The 17,295-nt window shown below is 41.5% G+C and overlaps 1 protein-coding gene across 12 annotated transcripts in view; it reads right to left on the minus strand.

The window, feature by feature from the left end:
* The window catches only part of SPECC1L (sperm antigen with calponin homology and coiled-coil domains 1 like), a 147,037-nt gene that overhangs the window by 67,287 nt on the left and 62,455 nt on the right, over positions 1 to 17,295 (minus strand). For all 12 annotated transcript variants that reach the window (XR_010139438.1, XR_010139437.1, XM_054543143.2 and 9 more), the window contains 3 exons: positions 16,927 to 17,090; positions 13,026 to 13,117; positions 4,371 to 4,461 (listed from right to left, as the gene is read on the minus strand). Coding sequence is in view for 10 of the 12 variants with exons in the window: in XM_054543143.2 (XP_054399118.1) it covers positions 4,371 to 4,461; positions 13,026 to 13,117; positions 16,927 to 17,090 (347 nt within the window). In the remaining 2 variants the exon portion in view is untranslated. The remainder of the gene's footprint in view (positions 1 to 4,370; positions 4,462 to 13,025; positions 13,118 to 16,926; positions 17,091 to 17,295) is intronic.

Genomic DNA, 17,295 nt, shown 5'->3' on the forward strand with positions numbered 1-17,295 from the left:
ATGACAACAGACTGAAGTGGAGAATGAGACCAGCTTTTACGTAGACTGACAGCATGTACCCCCATGCCACTGGCACTACCATTTGATGCATCACCAGATGATAAAGTAAGAGCCAGGAATAGAATCTTAATGCATTTAATCTGTATTTTCAATAACCTTGGCCTACAGACCTTCCACACCCATTCTCCACCCACAAAAGCCAAGGTAACAGAAATAATTAAACAGTAGTCTTTGCCCAATAATATTCCAAATTCACTTATTCCTAAGAGTCACTTGGGGTGCTTGTGAAAATGGCATATCCAAGCTACCGAGTCTACATCACTAGATCTGAGGGGAGGCCCAAGATTCTATATTTTAACAAGTGACTCAGGTAAGCTTGAGACACACTACTGGTGCTGGTTTCCCCTGGTAAACCTCGCCCTGCTCTGACCCCATCAAGATAAGCCTGGAAAGCAGCAGTGGAGAGTGGAGAAGGCCTTGAGGGTTGGCATCAGCTGAGCTCAGGAGGTATGGGAAGACCCTGAGCCATTTCTCAGTGCAGCACTCCACTCTCCTCAGAGGCCAAGTGGAACACAGAGCATCACTGTCCTCTGATGCCCCAGGATCACCTCAGTGCCCTCAGATAGGGGTCTCTCCTCCTGGGCTTTCTTAGGCTTGCAGCCACACCACCGTACCCAGGCTGGACTCACAGCTTTAGGGTACTGGCACAGGGTTATACTTACCCTCAGAGGCTGCTGCAGACTTGCACTGGCTCTGACCACACTTAACACAGACTGAAGAAGGTCAAAAGGGTGACTACTGACAGAACTAGGGCACATCTACCAAGCAGCAGAGTGGAAACGTTCCTGAATTCCTGGTTTCCATCTCTGCTTTCAACACATAGAGCTTTTTAAAGATGCCTAGGACACAACTTGTGTAGATGCTTTAGTTATTTGCTGGCAGCTAAGCAAAATCCTGCAGGCAACTCAGGCGTCTAAAATCTTTTACTTGTGGGCCAATGAGAGCTATCATTCTTAGCCACTTGTGCTACTCAGAAAAAGTTCACACATATAGTAATAAAATTGAACAGCAAAGATTCACTATGGGATAGAATTGGCGCTAAGCACTTTACAAGCTTTAACTTCTTTCTTTCACTCATCTCGCAATTTTTTATCAAGAGTCCAGTACTTCTACAGGTGCTGAGGATGCCTCAGTAAACAAAACAGACACCAATCTTGCCTTATGGGCCTTACAATTTAGGGAAATAAGAGAAAAAAATAAAAATTATAGACAAACTATATGGGACTTTAGAAGGGGACCAGTGATAAGGAGAGCAAGCAGAGAAAGGGGTGTGTGGGCGAAAGAGTGGTTTCCATCTTTAAATATGGTACTTAAAGCCTTGCTAAGGAGGTTCGATCCAGCAGAGTATTCCAGGCAGAGGGTTCCAGCAGAGAAAGCGCCAGTGCAAGGTGTCTAAGTCAGGAGCATGCACAAGTACTCAGGGACAGTAGGGAAGCCCATGTGGTGAGGCAGGGTGAGCAAGAAAGTGAAGAGGCTAGAGAGGACACTGAGGCCAGGCTGCGAGGGTCTGGAGGCCCCTGAGAGAACTCTGGCTCCTCCTCTAAAAGAAATGGGGAGATGTAGAGGGTTTGACTAGAGCAGTAGGTTTCAATTTCTGTTTTTCAAGCTACAGTGTCAAGAACAGACAGTGAGGGTGATTAGGAATCTTTTGCCAGAACCCAGCTGAGAGATGATGGTGGCTTATACCAGGGAGGTGACAGTAGAGAAAAGAGCAATGCTCTTATTCTGGACATATTTTGAAAGTAGAGTCAATGGGATTTCCTAAACAACTGAACAAGTCTAAGATGAAGAAGGGAGTTAAGGATGACTACAAGGTTTCTAAGGATGAAACTGCCATGAATGGAGATGGAGAAGGCAGATTACATGTAGAACAAGTTTGGAAAGTGGGGGAAATCTTGTCCTGGAGACATTGTCTGAGAATATTCAATATCAAAATGGGAGATGTCAAGTAGGCAACTGGATACATGAACCTAGACTCCAGAGAAGAACAGGCGAGAGATGCAAACTGACAGTCCTCAGCACAAAAATAGTATTTAAAGTCATGAGACAGGATACAATAACAAAGAAACTGAGGACAACGAACAAAGGCCCTGTGTTGAGCTCTGGGCCACACCTCCACGTACGGGTCAGGAAGAAGACAAAAGCCAGGCCGGGTGCAGTGGCTCACGCCTGTAATCCCAGCACTTTGGGAGGCCGAGGCTGGCAGATCACCCTGAGGTCAGGAGTTCGAGACCAGCCTGGCCAACATGGCAAAACCCTGTCTCTACTAATACAAAAATTAGCCGGGTGGGGTGCTCCACACCTGTAATCCCAGCTACTCGGGAGGCTGAGGCAGGAGAATCACTTAAACCCAGGAGGCGGAAGTTGCAATAAGTTGATATCGTACCACTGCACTACAGCCTGGGCGACAAAGTGAGACTCTGTCTCAAAAAAACAAAGAAAAAAAAAAAAGGAGAAAAGCCACACAGGAGAGGGAGAAGAAGCAGCCTGACAGAGAGAAGGCACAGGAGTGTGGTATTAGGGAAACCAAAAAGAATGTCCTAGAAGACAGAGTGCTCAACAGTGCCAAATGCTGCTGACGGGTCACATCAGATTAGGACTGAACTGGCTGGGCTGGGGACACAGCAGTCCTTGACAACTTCAGCAGCTGCAGGTGTTAAGAGCCCAGGAACCCAGTGAGCTAGGTGTTCACTATCAATTTACAGATGAGGAGACAGCACCAAAAAGGTTGCAGTTAACAGCCAGGCCATGGCGAGGCCAAGATCTCTGCGCTGCACACATATGCAAATCCTTTGTGGGTTCATCTGGGAGGCGGGATGTAAAGAGAGGAAGGAGAGATGCAGAGTATTTGGGTGAAGAAAACTTTAAACCTTCCACTATTTGTTCCCTTAGCAAAACCTTCTGAGGGGAGAAAAGAGCTTAGGTCATGACTGACAAATGAACCAGAAGCCAAGAAGCAGGGCAGAAGGCAAGTCTTTGTGCCAGGAAGGTAGCAGCAGCACCATCTTGTGCTCCATTGCCTCTAAATGTGCACACAACCAGCTAATCAGAACACTGAAGACTGACAGGTATAGGGCCAGTTCAACCACCAAATTGAACCCTTCAGGCACTGGTACTACATGGAGCCCACATAGCCAGTCCTTTGGGTTCTTTAATTGAATACTTTTCACAAGTCTGCTTACTCTGACCCAAAACCTGTTGAAACCTTCTAGTCTAACATACACAGCCTAACTTGCACAACCAAGAATTCCTGACGCATGGAAGTAACTGGCCTGCATCAGCTAAGAGGAGCCCTCAGGCCCTGAGGGGACACTTGGGAACATTCCCACACCCACCCCAAATGAAGCACTGCTTTTCCCAGCACCACACCCCAATGCTGCAGTTCATCTTTCCAATGCACTTCAGTACCTCACACGAAGAGGCAGTGTGGGGTAAGAGAAGGAGCCTCAACCTCGAAAGGTGGGATACTTGGGTTCTGGTGCCAGCCCTACCATAAAAAAACTACGTGGAAGGCCAGGTGCGGTAGCTTGCACCTATAATCACTTAGGGAGGTTGAGGTGGGCAGATCACCTGAGGTCAGGAGTTTGAGACCAGTATGGCCAACATGGTGAAACCCTGTCTCTACTAAAAATACAAAAATTATTTGAGCGTGGTGGTGTGCACCTGTAGTCCCAGCTACTCGGGAGGCTGAGGTGGGAGAATCGCTTGAACCCGGGAGGCAGAGGTTGCAGTGAGCCAAGATTGTGCCACTACACTCCAGCCTGGGAGACAGAGTGATACTCCAGCTTAAAAAAAAAAAAAAATGGCTGTGTGAAAACAGCAAGTTCCTCCCAAGGGCTCCAAAGAGTTGCTGACCCTCATCTTCCAGAGTCTCAGCTCTCTCGGGGTAACAAAACTCAGCCCAGAGATTTAAGGAATGGGCTCTGAAGTCAGACTGCCCTGGGCTACTGCTTAGTAACTAACTGTGTTAACCTGAATTGAATTAGTTAACTTCTTTAAGCCTCATTTTTGGTATCTGTAAAATGAGGATGACAATAATACATATGCCATGAGGAACTGTGAAAACAGTGCCTAGCAATGGTGTACACTGTCTATTACCCATTATGACAGCTGTCAGGAAAGATGCATTCATTAACAACTACTTTCCCCACTTGTAATTTAGATATATTTACTAGTGAACTTCTGATACAAAGGTATACCAGATTGATTGAAATAGTATCAAGAGCAAAGAAAATATTTAGTTTGCCAAAGAAGCCAGAACAATTCAAAAATTGAAAAAAAGGTGAAATACTATGGCATATTACACATACCTTGAACAGGGATTTCCCCATAGTTTGGTCTCTTATCTGACAGGGCTGTCAGGGGTTTGGATGTTGAGATTGGTCCACTTATGGAATGTCTCTGAAATCATAAGATAAACAATATCAAAGTTAAATTGACTATTGGGACTCACAAAGTAAATGCCGCAGAGAGTAGATATTTAGTTATAAATCTGTATTAATTCTTTCCATACTGCTATGGTAAGGTTGTAACACACCTTACAGGCATGGACTGTGATCAATATACTTTTTTTAAAAAATCAGACTTTTTATTATGGGGTAATTATAGACTCATATGCAGTTGTAAGAATATAGAGAGATCCTATGTACTCTTCACTCAGTTTCCCCCAACGGTAATATCTTACAAACCTATAGTAAAATACCACCAGCAGGATTTTGACATTTGCCAAATATTGATATAGTCATATCTTATATAGTTATTTATATATTATTGATACAGTCAAGATAAAGAACATTTCCATCACCATAAGGATCCTTCCTGGGGCTCTTTTACAGTCACACCCCTCTTCCTGTCCCTAACCCCCTATCACTGACCTCTGGCAACCACTGGTATTCTGAATGTGGTTTCATTATTTTGTTGGAAGAGAATCTTTAAAGTATCACAAACCAATTCAGTAAATATAAAAACATGTTCCAAAATGAAATGCAGATGTGCTCCTTTTGTAATTGTACTGACCATTCAAGTCCTGGTTCAAATAGATCTCAATTCTGCCACCCGCTTGCTACTGCTACTGCAACAACTGCCCAGTACGGCCTGTCATCTCAGTGCAGCACTACAGCAATGGCTTGTCACTGGCATCCTCATCTCCAGACTTCTGCATAAGCAAGCAGCCAGAAGAATCCACCACGGCCAGGCGCAGTGGCTCATGCCTGTAATCCCAGCACTTTGGGAGGCCGAGGTGGGCGGATCACGAGGTCAGGAGTTTGAGACCAGCCTGGCCAATATAGTGGAACCCTGTCTCAACTAAAAATACAAAAAATTAGCTGGGCGTGGTGGTGGGCACCTGTAATCCCAGCTACTTGGGAGGCTGAGGCAGGAGAATTGCTTGAAGCCGGGAGGCAGAGGTTGCAGTGACGGGAGATCGCGCCACTGCACTCCAGCCCGGGCGACAGTGCGAGACTCCATCTCAAAAAAAAAAAAAAAAAAAAAGAATCCACCATGAACACTTAAAACCCCTCAGCTCTCCTGCTACCTCTACATGATGCTCAAACACCACCAACCTACTTATTTACTATCATGCAGACCACGTTGCTTGTCTATGTTTTTCTTGTGCTTCATTCCCATAGCTTTTGCCCAGCCCTTTTTATCTGGCTAACTTCTATTTATTTCATATTCCCATCAGAAATGTGGACAAGGTCCAGCTTTTCCACATCCCTACCACACTTCAGATCATCAGACTTTTAGATTTTGGCCATTTGGAAGAATATAGAATAGCATCTCATTGTGGATTTAATTTCCATTTTCCTGATGACTAATGATGTTGATCATCTTTTCATGTGCCATTGGCCATTTGTATTCTTCTCCTGGAAGGATCTTCTCAAATCTTAGCCCCTTATTTATTGGGTTGTTTGTCTTCTTACCAAATGTAAATCTTTGTTAGGTAAATGTATTATGAATATATTCTCCCCAGTCTGTAGCTTGCTTTTGTATTTTCTTAATGTCTTTCAGATAAGTTTTAAGTTTTGATGCCTAATTTATCAACTTGCTTTTATAGTTCATGCTTTTTTACATCTTAATAAATCTCTGCAGTCTTAAAGGTCATGAAGATTTTCTCTCATGTTCTCATGTAAAAACTGTAGTTTTAGCTTTCACATTTAGGTCGATAGTCCATTTCAATTTTTGTGTACTTCATAAGGTATGGGCTGAGGTTATTTTTTTTTTTTCTATACAGTTATCTAGTCATTTCAGAATCTTTTCTTCAAAAAACTATTCCTTACCAATTGAATTACTTTGGTATCTTTGTAGAAAATCAACTGGCCTACTTCTGAACTCTCTGTTCTACTGATCTAATGTTGAAATCAGGTAGTACAAGTCCTCCAAATTTGTCCTCCACCTGCACCCCAACAATGTTTTGAATATTCAGGGATCTTGCATTTCCATATGAATTTAATACTACCATGTCAATTTCTACCCAAAGAGCACTGCTCTTTTAATTGGTATTGTGTTGAATCTACAGACCAATTTAAAAGACTACTACAAGATATTAACAATATTGTATTCCGATCTATAAATGACATCACTTTCTATTTATTCAATTTTTCTCAGCAATATTTTATTGTTTTCATTGCACAGGTTGTGCATACATTTCATTATATTTATTGCTAAGTATTTCAATCTCCAATTATTCATGCTAATATACAGAAAAACAAATAACTTTTGTATAGGACCTCGTGTAAACCTTGACACTGCTCAACTCAAAAAGCTTTTGTGTGGACTCCTTAGGATTTTCTACATAAATGATCATGTTATCTGCAAATAATGACAGTTTTACTTTACCCTTTCCAAACTTGTATGCTTTCTTTTCTTTCTTTTTTTTTTGGTCTTATGCAATTGCACAGGGTAAGAGCTCCAGGAAAATGCTGAACAAAAGTGGTGAGAGTGGGTATCCTTACCTTGCTCCTGATCCTGGTGGGAAAGCATTCAGTCTCCAGATTAAGTATGATGCTAGCTGTGGAGTTCCCACAGGTCTCCTTCTACTTCTAGTTTGCTAAAGAGTTTTACTATGAATGGGTGTAAAATTTTGTCAAATAGTTTTCTAAAGATGTTGAGATTAGTGGTTTTTTTTTTAAATTTTTTTTCCTCTTTTATTGTGTTGAGGTAAATTTTAACCTTGCACCCCTGGGATACATCACACTTGGTAATGATGGATTATCGTTTTTATATATTGCTGGATTCAGTTTTGTTAATGTGTGCTTTTATATTGCATCTATAACCATCTATAATCATGAGGAATACTGGCTAGCCGTTTTCTTTTTTTGCAATGTCTTTGTCTGGTTTTGCTATCAGGTAATGCCAGCTTCCTAAAATGAACTGGAAAGTCCTTCTACTCTTCTGTTTTCTGAAAGACTGTATACAATTGGAATTATTTCTTCCACAAAGGATTGATTCAATTAACTAGTAAAACCACCTGGGCCTGGAGTTTTCTATGTGGGAAGCCTTTTTATTTTAAACTTTTATTCTGAAACACTTATGGATTCCCAGGAAGTTGTAAAGATAGCACAGCAAAGTCCCATATACTCCTCATTCACTTTCCCCCAACTGTCTGTGGATAATGAATTCCCTCAGCTTTTATTTGCCTAAAAAATTTTAATTTTACTTTTTTTTTTTTTTTAAATACACAGAATTCTAAGTTGACAGGGTTTTTCTTTCACATTTGAAGATGCCATTTTGGGCTGGGCACAGTGGCTCACTTTGGGAGGCCAAGGAAGGTGAATCACCTGAGTCCAGGAATTTGAGACAAGCCTGGGCAACATGGAGAAACCCCATCTCTACTAAAAATACAAAAATTAGCGGGCGCCATGGCATGCGCCTGTAGTCCCAGCTACTCAGGAGGCTGAGGCAGGAGAATCACTTGAATCCAGGAGGCAGAGGTTGCAGTGAGCCAAGGTCATGCCACTGCATTCCAGCCTGGGCAACAGAACTAGACTCCATCTCAAAAAAAAAAAAAAAAAAAAAAAAACCCCAACCATTTTGTTGTCTTCTGACTTGCACAGTTTCTAACTAGAAGTCTGTGATCATTCTCACCTGCCTGTCCTTAAGAGTTTCTTATCACTGTTTTTCACCAATGCCTTAATGGGCATGGGGATGAGGGTGTTTGTATATTTATATATGCTTATCTTGCTTTAGCTTCCTGATTTTCTTGGATCTATGAGTATATAATTTCCATCAAATTTGGATGGATTTTGGCTATTATTTCCTCAAAAAAAAATTTTTTTTAAAGATGGAGTCTCCCTGTGTCACCCAGGCTGGAGTGCAGTGGTGCAATCTCAGCTCACTGCAACCTCTGCCTCCCGGGTTAAAGTGATTCTCCTGCCTCAGCCTCCCAAGTAGCTGGGACTACAGGCACACACCACCATGCCTGCCTAATTTTTTGTAATTTTAGTAAAGACGGGGTTTCGCCATGTTGCCCAGGCTGGTTTCAAACTCCTGAGCTCAGGTGATCTGCCCACATTGGCCTCCCAAAGTGCTGGGATTACAGGCATGAGCCACTGCGCCCAGCCTATTTCTTCAAATGTTTTTTCAGACACACTTCCCACTCTGCCCCCTGACCCGCCTTTTTTTCTTGGGCTCCAATTTCAGGTATGTAGGACCACTTAATTTCATCCCACAAGTCAGGGGTTCAGTTCATTTTTTTCCCCAGTCTTTTTACCTCTCTGTTACTCATTATGGACAGATTCTACTGCTATGTCCTCAAACATACTCATCTTTTCCTCCATTTTTTTTTTTTTTTGAGACGGAGTCCTGCTCTGTTGCCCAGGCTGGAGTGCAACGGCACAATCTCAGCTCATTGCAACCTCCGCCTCCTGGGTTCAAGCGATTCTCCTGCCTCAGCCTCCTGAGTAGCTGGGATTACAGGCACACACCACTGTGCCTGGCTAATTTTTTTGTAGTTTTAGTAGAGACGGGGTTTCGCCATGGTGGCCAGGCTGGTCTTGAACTCCTGAACTCAGGCGATCCACCTGGCTTGGCCTCCCAAAGTGTTGGGATTACAGGCATGAGCCACCGCACCTGGCCTCCTCTATTCTTTTTCATATCTTTCACTTCTCTCTTCATCTGTGCATGCTTCCCTTCACATACTTAAGCAGAGATCATATTTACATCGATGCATGCTAATCCTATCATTTCTATCCATTCTAGGTCTGCATCTATTGACTGATTTTTCCCCTGGTTATAGGTGACATTTTCCTGCTTCTTCATTGTCTAGTAATTTTTTATTGCATGCCAGATTATGATGGAGTCTTATATTTTGCTGTATTCCTTTAAAAATTATTACTTTGGCAAATAAGTACGCTACTGTATTAGTTACCTATGCTGCATGACAAATTACTTCAAATCTTTAGTGGCTTAAAACAATCCATTTATGATCTCATAGTTTCTGTGGGTCAGAAAGCTTAGCGGAGTGCCTCTGGCTCAAGGTCTAGCACGAGGAGGCAATCAAGTTGTCAGCAGGGCTGCAGTTATCTCGAGGATCGAAGATCTGCTTCCAAGCTCATCTACATGGCTGCTGGCAAGCTTCAGAAGATCTGTTCCCACACTTCCTAATGTGGGCCTCTCTGCAGGGCTGGCTCACAACATGGGAACTGGGATTCCCTGGAGTAGGTGGCTCTAAGTGATAGCAAGAGGAGCATTCAAGGCAGAAGCAAAGCTTTTCGTAACTATTTTAGCAGTGATAACCTTATCCCACCACTTCTTTTGCTTTGCCATATTCACTGGAAGCAAATCACGAGCTGCAGCCAACACTCAACAGGAGCAAATTACACAAGGAGCAACTACCACCAATTGGGGATCGCTGGGGAACATTTTAGAGGCTGCCTACTATAGCTACTTAAGGATCTCCTTGGTCCTTCTGCATCTTATTTTTAAAGATCTTTTACGGCAAATCTAGAATACCATTTACTCTGAGGGTATTTAGTTCTATGATACTTTCAGGTGTGGTCCTTTAGGAGTCTATAATGAATGCCATCTATTCAAAGAGGTGTCCCACAGCGGCTGGTGGGAACTCAAATGATTTCCTGCCCTAGGTGAACTACCAGAAGTGTTTGCCTGATAGCTCCCTGTTCCTGGAAATTGTTCCTGGAAAATTATTCTTGCGGGGCTGTTCCTGGAAAATTATCCTTGTGGGGTTTCACCCAATGCAGGTACAGGTTGGTATTCAGGCAGACTCAAAGGGATGCCTGTGCAGATTTCTATGCTCCTTTCTCTATGCAGCTCCCTCCTCCCAGTATCTGCCCTGCAAATTCGAGCAGTCGCCTTCTCCTTGAATGTTGATTTGTGTTTACTCAGATCCAATTGGTTTTCTCTTCCCTGCTCCATGTAGGTTCATCTTCCCTGCACCACCACCTGGAAATTGCCTCCAGGAAAAGACTGTGGGCCACAGTAGGACTTACCTCATTTTAAAATTTTTGTTTAGGGGTCACAGTTACGTACAATGTCTGAAAATAATTGCTTCTTATATTTTGTCCATCTTTCTATTAATAGTTGTTTGTGATGGCAGAATAATCCAGCCTGTTACTCCCACATAGCTAGGAGTAGAATTCCTACCCAGAGAGTTTTGAAAAATGAACAATCCCAATCTTAGGCCCCAGTCCCCAGAGATTATGATTTACCAGGATGAGGTCTGGGAATTTTACGTGTTTAAAAACTCTCCACATGATTTTTATATACGATTAGGTTTGAGAAGCACTGTACTAACTAATCATGTACTAAAAAGCTACTGAATGTAGCTTATAAGTATTAGCTTTTTGCAACTTGTAGAAATATTTTTCACCTCCTATCTTTACAAAGATTTACAAAGTGATGCCTCGTACATTAAACGTCAACTGATAAACACCACTTAAAGAAAGTTCATCTTATTTGAAGTTTATTACATTTGGCATCTTTATTTTGCTTTTATCTATATTTTCAGAATTTTAGATGAAGTTTGATTAATAGGGAGCACATAAAAAAGCATTAAATCAGCTGTGCACAGTGGCTCACGCCTGTAATCCCAGCACTTTGGAGGGCCGAAGAGGACAGATTGCTTGAGGTCAGGAATTTGAGACCAGCTTGGCCAACATGGTTAAAACCATCTCTACTAAAAATACAAAAATTAGCTGGGTGTGGTGGTGCACACCTGTAATCCTGGCTACTTGGAGGCTGAGGCATGAGAATCACTTGAACCCAGGAGGTGGAGGTTGCAGTGAGCCGAAATCATGCCACTTCATTCCAGCCTGGGCAACAGAGTGAGACTCTGTCTCAAAAAAAAAAAGGTCATTACATTGGTGGAACAGTATTCCCTTCCCTTCTTTTTAAAATTACAGCATAATGTCAGGCGTGGTAGTTCATGCCTGTAATCCCAGCACTTTGGGAGGACCAGGCAGGTGGATTACCTGAGCTCAGGAGCTCAAGACCAGCCTGGGCAACGTGGCAGAACCCTGTCTTTACCAAAAACACAAAATAGCTGGGCATGGTGGTGCACGCCTGTGGTCCCAGCTACTTGGGAGGCTGAGGTGGGAGGACTGGTTGGGCCTGGGAGGCAGAGGTTGTGCAGTGAGCCGAGATCATGCAACTACACTCCAATCTGGGTGACAGTGAGACCCCGTTTCGGGGGGGGGAAAAAAGACATAACATCTTGTATATACATGCAAATGCAAAGCCACGAACTCACAATATAAATGCAGAGGGAGTACACTAGTAAACACAGCACAAATGTCTCAACTCGAAATGAAAATGCTCCCCAACACCATTATTTTAGGGAAGAGGTGCAACCAGGGCTACCCTTTATCACAGGATAATGAGGTTTAGGCAATGTTTCCTTTGGCTACTCTCACCTATGTGGAAATACTCCGCCTCAACTATACTGTCCAAAAGCGGCTAAATAAAATGCACAATGAGCGGCCTCTTGAGCACTACTGAATAGCTCTCTGCCCCGCTTCTCAACTGCATTCCACAATGGCATGGAGGAGCAACTTTTAAACTTGTTTCTAATGTATCAATAATGACCTGTGCCGGACCGGTTACAAAACAGCCCTCATGAATCACGCTTCTCTGAATTCATGCCTTGTGCACCCCTTCCACTCTGAATCGCAGCTGCCCTGTGACTTGCTTGGATTAAAATAGCAGGACAGAAGTGTCACTGTCCAAGTTCCAAGCTTAGGTCTTCAGAAGCTTTGCTAACTTCCATTTTCAGTCTCTTGGAGCTGGAGATAACCATGCTGTGAAGGAGCCTGAGAAGACAAATCACATGAAGAAAGCGGCCCAGGAATCCTGCTGAGCCCAGGCCCTATCCCACCTTCTCTATGAATTCAACTGCAGGAATGAGCCCAGGAAAGCCAGCAAAGAATTGCCTAGTCAACTCAGAGAAATGTGAAAACTAACAAAACTGTTCTTTCAAGCCACTAAGTTCTGAAGTGATTTGCTATGCAGTAAAGGCTGAGACATGGCAACCACATATTCTACTCAAGAGACACCTCTGTGTCTTAGTGCAGTGACTAAAGTCACTGAATCCAGACAGCCTAGCTCTGAACCCCCACTCTACCACTTAATTGCATGAACCTCGGCAAGTTACTTAACTTTTCTGGGCCTCAGTAACCACATGTGAAAAATACAGATAAGAACAGTACCTAACACCCAAGAGTTGTAAGGATTAAATGAGTTAACATTATAAAGCATTCAGAACAGTGTAGAACACATAGCAAGTGTTCAATTGTTGCTATCATTATTAGAGTCTATCAGAATAATACAATTTACACTTATATAATTTATCTCTATTAAAGATACTTACAGTATTTTAGGAAACAAATTCTAGATACATCCCTGCTGAGGTAGTCATTTACCCAACTAATACAGGTGTATATGACTGTGAAGAAAAGGCCTCAACTTTCAGATTCTGAGGCCAAGAGCCTCCTGTGGTTCCAGGCACTCACCTGCATAGGGGACACAGCTGCTGCAGGAGGGGTTTTCATAGGACTTGGGCTCAGGGGTGTTCGAGGAATTGCAGCTGCAGCAGGGTTTGGTACTACAAAAACAACAAACGGAAATAACGTCACTGTACAGTGGAAGCTTAGCTGGTCTCCACTTAAGGACTCGCCTGATTACCCAATGCTCTCAAACCCTGCTGGACACTGTCTTGGCTGATGTCTAGCCTCTGCTGAACATCTGTAGCCATGTCTTAGCACACAGGTGCTTTTCCTCCCATCAGGTGAATTATTTGCATCCGTAGAGTAGTCATGCTTATTTCTAACCCTTGTTATGGCAGTCATTTCGTTTTTGTTATTTAATTATGTTATGTAGTTAAAGTGCTCCATAAAGCAATGAAATTCAAGTAGTAAAACCCAAGAGGAGTATTTACATAACTATATCAGGTAAGAAGCCTGGCAGGTAAAGGATGTTCAACATTTGCATATTAAACAAAAGAATGAAGAACTCCTGCTTGTCTTTCCTCAATTCCTCCCGCAGAGTCCATCACTTCACATATATTTTCTGATTTGTATTTAATGCAGGGATGTGGAATCACTTGTTGGCATATCAGTCTCTCTCTCTCTATAATAAACTGCTGAAAAGTAGTTTATGTTTTTAGAATTTATTAATTTCCAGACAGTTGAGCATAGCACAGATTCTGGTAAAGACTGCAAAAATGATTATTCATTTGATGCTGAATTAAATTAAAAATGGGATACAAACACACAGTGTGGAAAGATGAAGCAGATCACTGTGGACTTTTTTAATGCAGCCAATATAAACACGAATATATTTACTTATATTTAGAATTGTAGAATTGATATCTTTAGATGTATTCTTACGTACTAAGACAAAATTCACAAAACATAAAGTTAACCGTTTAAAAATGTGCAGTTCAGTGGCATTTAGTGCATTCACGATATTATGCAACCATCACCTCTACCTAGTTACAAAACATTTCATCATTCCAAAAGAAAACCTAGTATCCCAATAGTCACTTCCCATCCACTGTCCCGCCAGCATCTGGCAATCTGCTTTCTGTCTCTATGGATTGACCTAGTGTGAATATTTAATATAAATGGAATCTTACAATATGTGACCTGTTGTATCTGGCTTCCTTCAATTAACATAATGTTGTAAAGATTCATCCATGTTAAAGTATGTGTTACTACTTCATTCCTTCTTGTGGCTGAATAATATTCCATTGTATGAATATACCACATTTTGTTTATCCATTCATCCAATGCATGGATACTTGGGTTGCTTCCATCTATTAGCTATTGTGAGCAGAGCTGCTACGAACATTTAAGTACAAGCACAGATGCTTCTCGATTTATGATGGAGTTACGTCCTGATAAACCCATCATAAGCCAGTCAAAAATGCATTTAATACACCTAACCTCCCAAACATCCCAGCTTAACCTTGCCTACCTTAAACAAGATCAAAACATTACATTAGCCTACAGTTAGGCAAAATCAAACATGAAGCCTATTTTATAATAAATGGCTATGTTGAATAACTCATTTAAATTACTGAATGCTGTACTGAATGTGTATCACTGGCACTACTGTAAAGTCAAAAAATCAAAAGTTAAAGCATCGTTAAGTCAGGGACTGTATTTGTCTGATTGTCTATTTCAGTTCTTTTGAATATATAATTAGAAGTAGAATTGCTGGGTCATTTACATATATTTTATTATAAAATAACATGAGGCTTTTTAAAAACATTAGTATGAAGCAGTTTTGTGCATTAAAGCATGCTTTACTAACATTCTGAATAGGTGTATAATTTTAATTTAATGTAGACATTCCATTATCAATTTGATTTTCAAAGCATATATATATTTTATTCTTTAGAGACAGAGTCTTGCTCTGTTGTCCAGGCTAGAGTACAGTGGCTATTAACAGGTGCGGTGATAGCATGTTACCGCCTCGTCCTCGTAAGTAGTTGGAACTACAGGCACTTGTCAGCTCAAAGCATATATATTTTAAAGTTCTCCTTTCATCTTACCCCATCATATTACCCAGAGGTGGCCACTAACAACAGTTCTGGGTACATCTTTCTTGCACTTTAAATGCAAAAACATTTAGTTATCTAAGTACCTTAAAAAAACAGGACCACACACACTATATATGTACACACACACATATAGGTATATATAGATATATACACACATATATATATATGTACTGGCCTGCAACTTACTATAAAGGATTGCAGCACACAGAGCCACTGCTCAGGTGGCACACTTGAATAAAGGACCACAGACATGTTTTAACATCAGTACTTTGAGATCTATGTCATCCTTATTAAAATATGCATAGTATTTTACTGTATTAATTGGTCATAACTGTCTTAATCCTTTTAGTAGGTGTTTAAGCAATTTCTAGGTGTTCCATTTTTCCAAACAATGCTATACTGAAAACTCTGTATATGTATACATATGTATACATACACATATACAGAGTTTTTCATACATAATAATATCTTTATACATAATACTTGTGCCAGTACTAAGTATAACAACTTCAGAGTCTGTAAAGATAGTATTATACATAATACTATCTTGTATTATACATAATACCTATAAAGATGGTATTATACATAATACCATCTTTATGCATAATACTTGTGCCAGTACTAAGTATAACAACTTCAGAGTCTATGAATATGGCATTTTAAACTGGAAGCTGTTGCCTAACAGTCCTCCAGAATGTCTACACCAACAGTGTGTAGGAGTATACATGTGGCTTTTGCTCTGCTTTTAAAGTCAATGAAAACTCATTTGTGTATAATCACAGAATACAGATTCTAGTAGCCTGTTAATAAAGTTTAAAGAATTTCTAGATAAAAATTTGAGCTTCAGGACATATTACAATTAACTGTTTGAAAAAACCACAATGCTTTTCCTTTCCCAGAGCTGAGGAAGTTAGATGAAAAAAAGTCAGTCATTTGAAAGTGGGAAGAGTAAGCCTTCTAGAGCTTGTATGAAAAAAAGCCCGGCTTGATTCAGAACCTGAAGTGCCGTGTAGGACTACAGTGAGTGGGGGAAGAGTGGTTCAACTGAGGCAAAGAGGAGGCAGGGGTCAGACCATGGAGGCATTTGGGAATCTGAATTTCGTTTCAACTATAATAAGCAACTGAAGGATTTTAAACAAGAAAAGATACTTTTATCACGGGATGAAACAGGGAGATTAATTTGGAGGTTACTGAAATTACTGGTTGATGGTGGCTTGAACTAAAGCTTGTGCCACTAGAGATGGAGAGAAGACAAAGCAAAGATATCCATGATGTAGGCTGTATCAACAGAATTTGCTAGTAATGGACTAGATGTAGTGGTAAGAAAGAACAAGAATTTAAGGAAGATCCCCAGACTTTTGGCTTAAGTAACTGGGTAGAGTGATGCTGCCATTGATGCATGGGGAGGAGGCTGAAGATGGCAGACAAGAGTTTGGTTTTTGGATGTCAGATGTCCAGGAGACACCTGAGGGTCCATGTCAAGTAGGCATCTGGATAGACATAACTGAGGAGTTTAGAGGAAGGGAAGAGCTAAAGTTATACATCTGGAAGTTCTTAGGCATAGAAAACCTACTTAAAGTAACAGGAATGTGTGTGATCCACCGAGGGTGAGAAGACACATCTCTGCTTGGGATTAAGGCTTCTGTCTAAGACTAACACCTCTGAAGCTGAAGAGATCTCAAACCTTCTATTAAATATCACCTTCTGTTAAGTCTAGTGCATTAATACTATATGAAAGTTAATGGGACTAAGAGTAAGACAGTAAAGAATACCAAATCAGACCAGAGAATATAAGGTAAGTAAACACAACCGCATGCAGTAGGCACAATGAAGGAGAAATTAATTACCTTGAGATGCACTGTCAAAGGACTTGATGAGGGTTTTTACTGTAGGAGTTGGCTCTGAGGAAGTCGAGGACCTTCTACTCAGTCCCATTCCCTGCCTTAAGGCTGCCAAATCTCTCTCAACGGCATTCATGTAATTGTATACCCGGCCTCGCTCCTCTTCTTGCCTGAAAATAATATTGAAATCAGAGCATTTTTACATAGGTACTAGAACATACACATTTTCCCTGCCCAGCTGAAAGACACTAAAAACTATCAGTTTAATGGCCGGGCGCGGTGGCTCACACCTGTAATCACAGCACTTTGGGAGGCCGAGGCAGGAGGATCACGAGGTCAGGAGATCAAGACCATCTTGGCTAACACGGTGAAACC

Source organism: Pongo abelii, chromosome 23, assembly GCF_028885655.2.
Source record: "Pongo abelii isolate AG06213 chromosome 23, NHGRI_mPonAbe1-v2.0_pri, whole genome shotgun sequence".
Classification (NCBI taxonomy): domain Eukaryota; kingdom Metazoa; phylum Chordata; class Mammalia; order Primates; family Hominidae; genus Pongo; species Pongo abelii.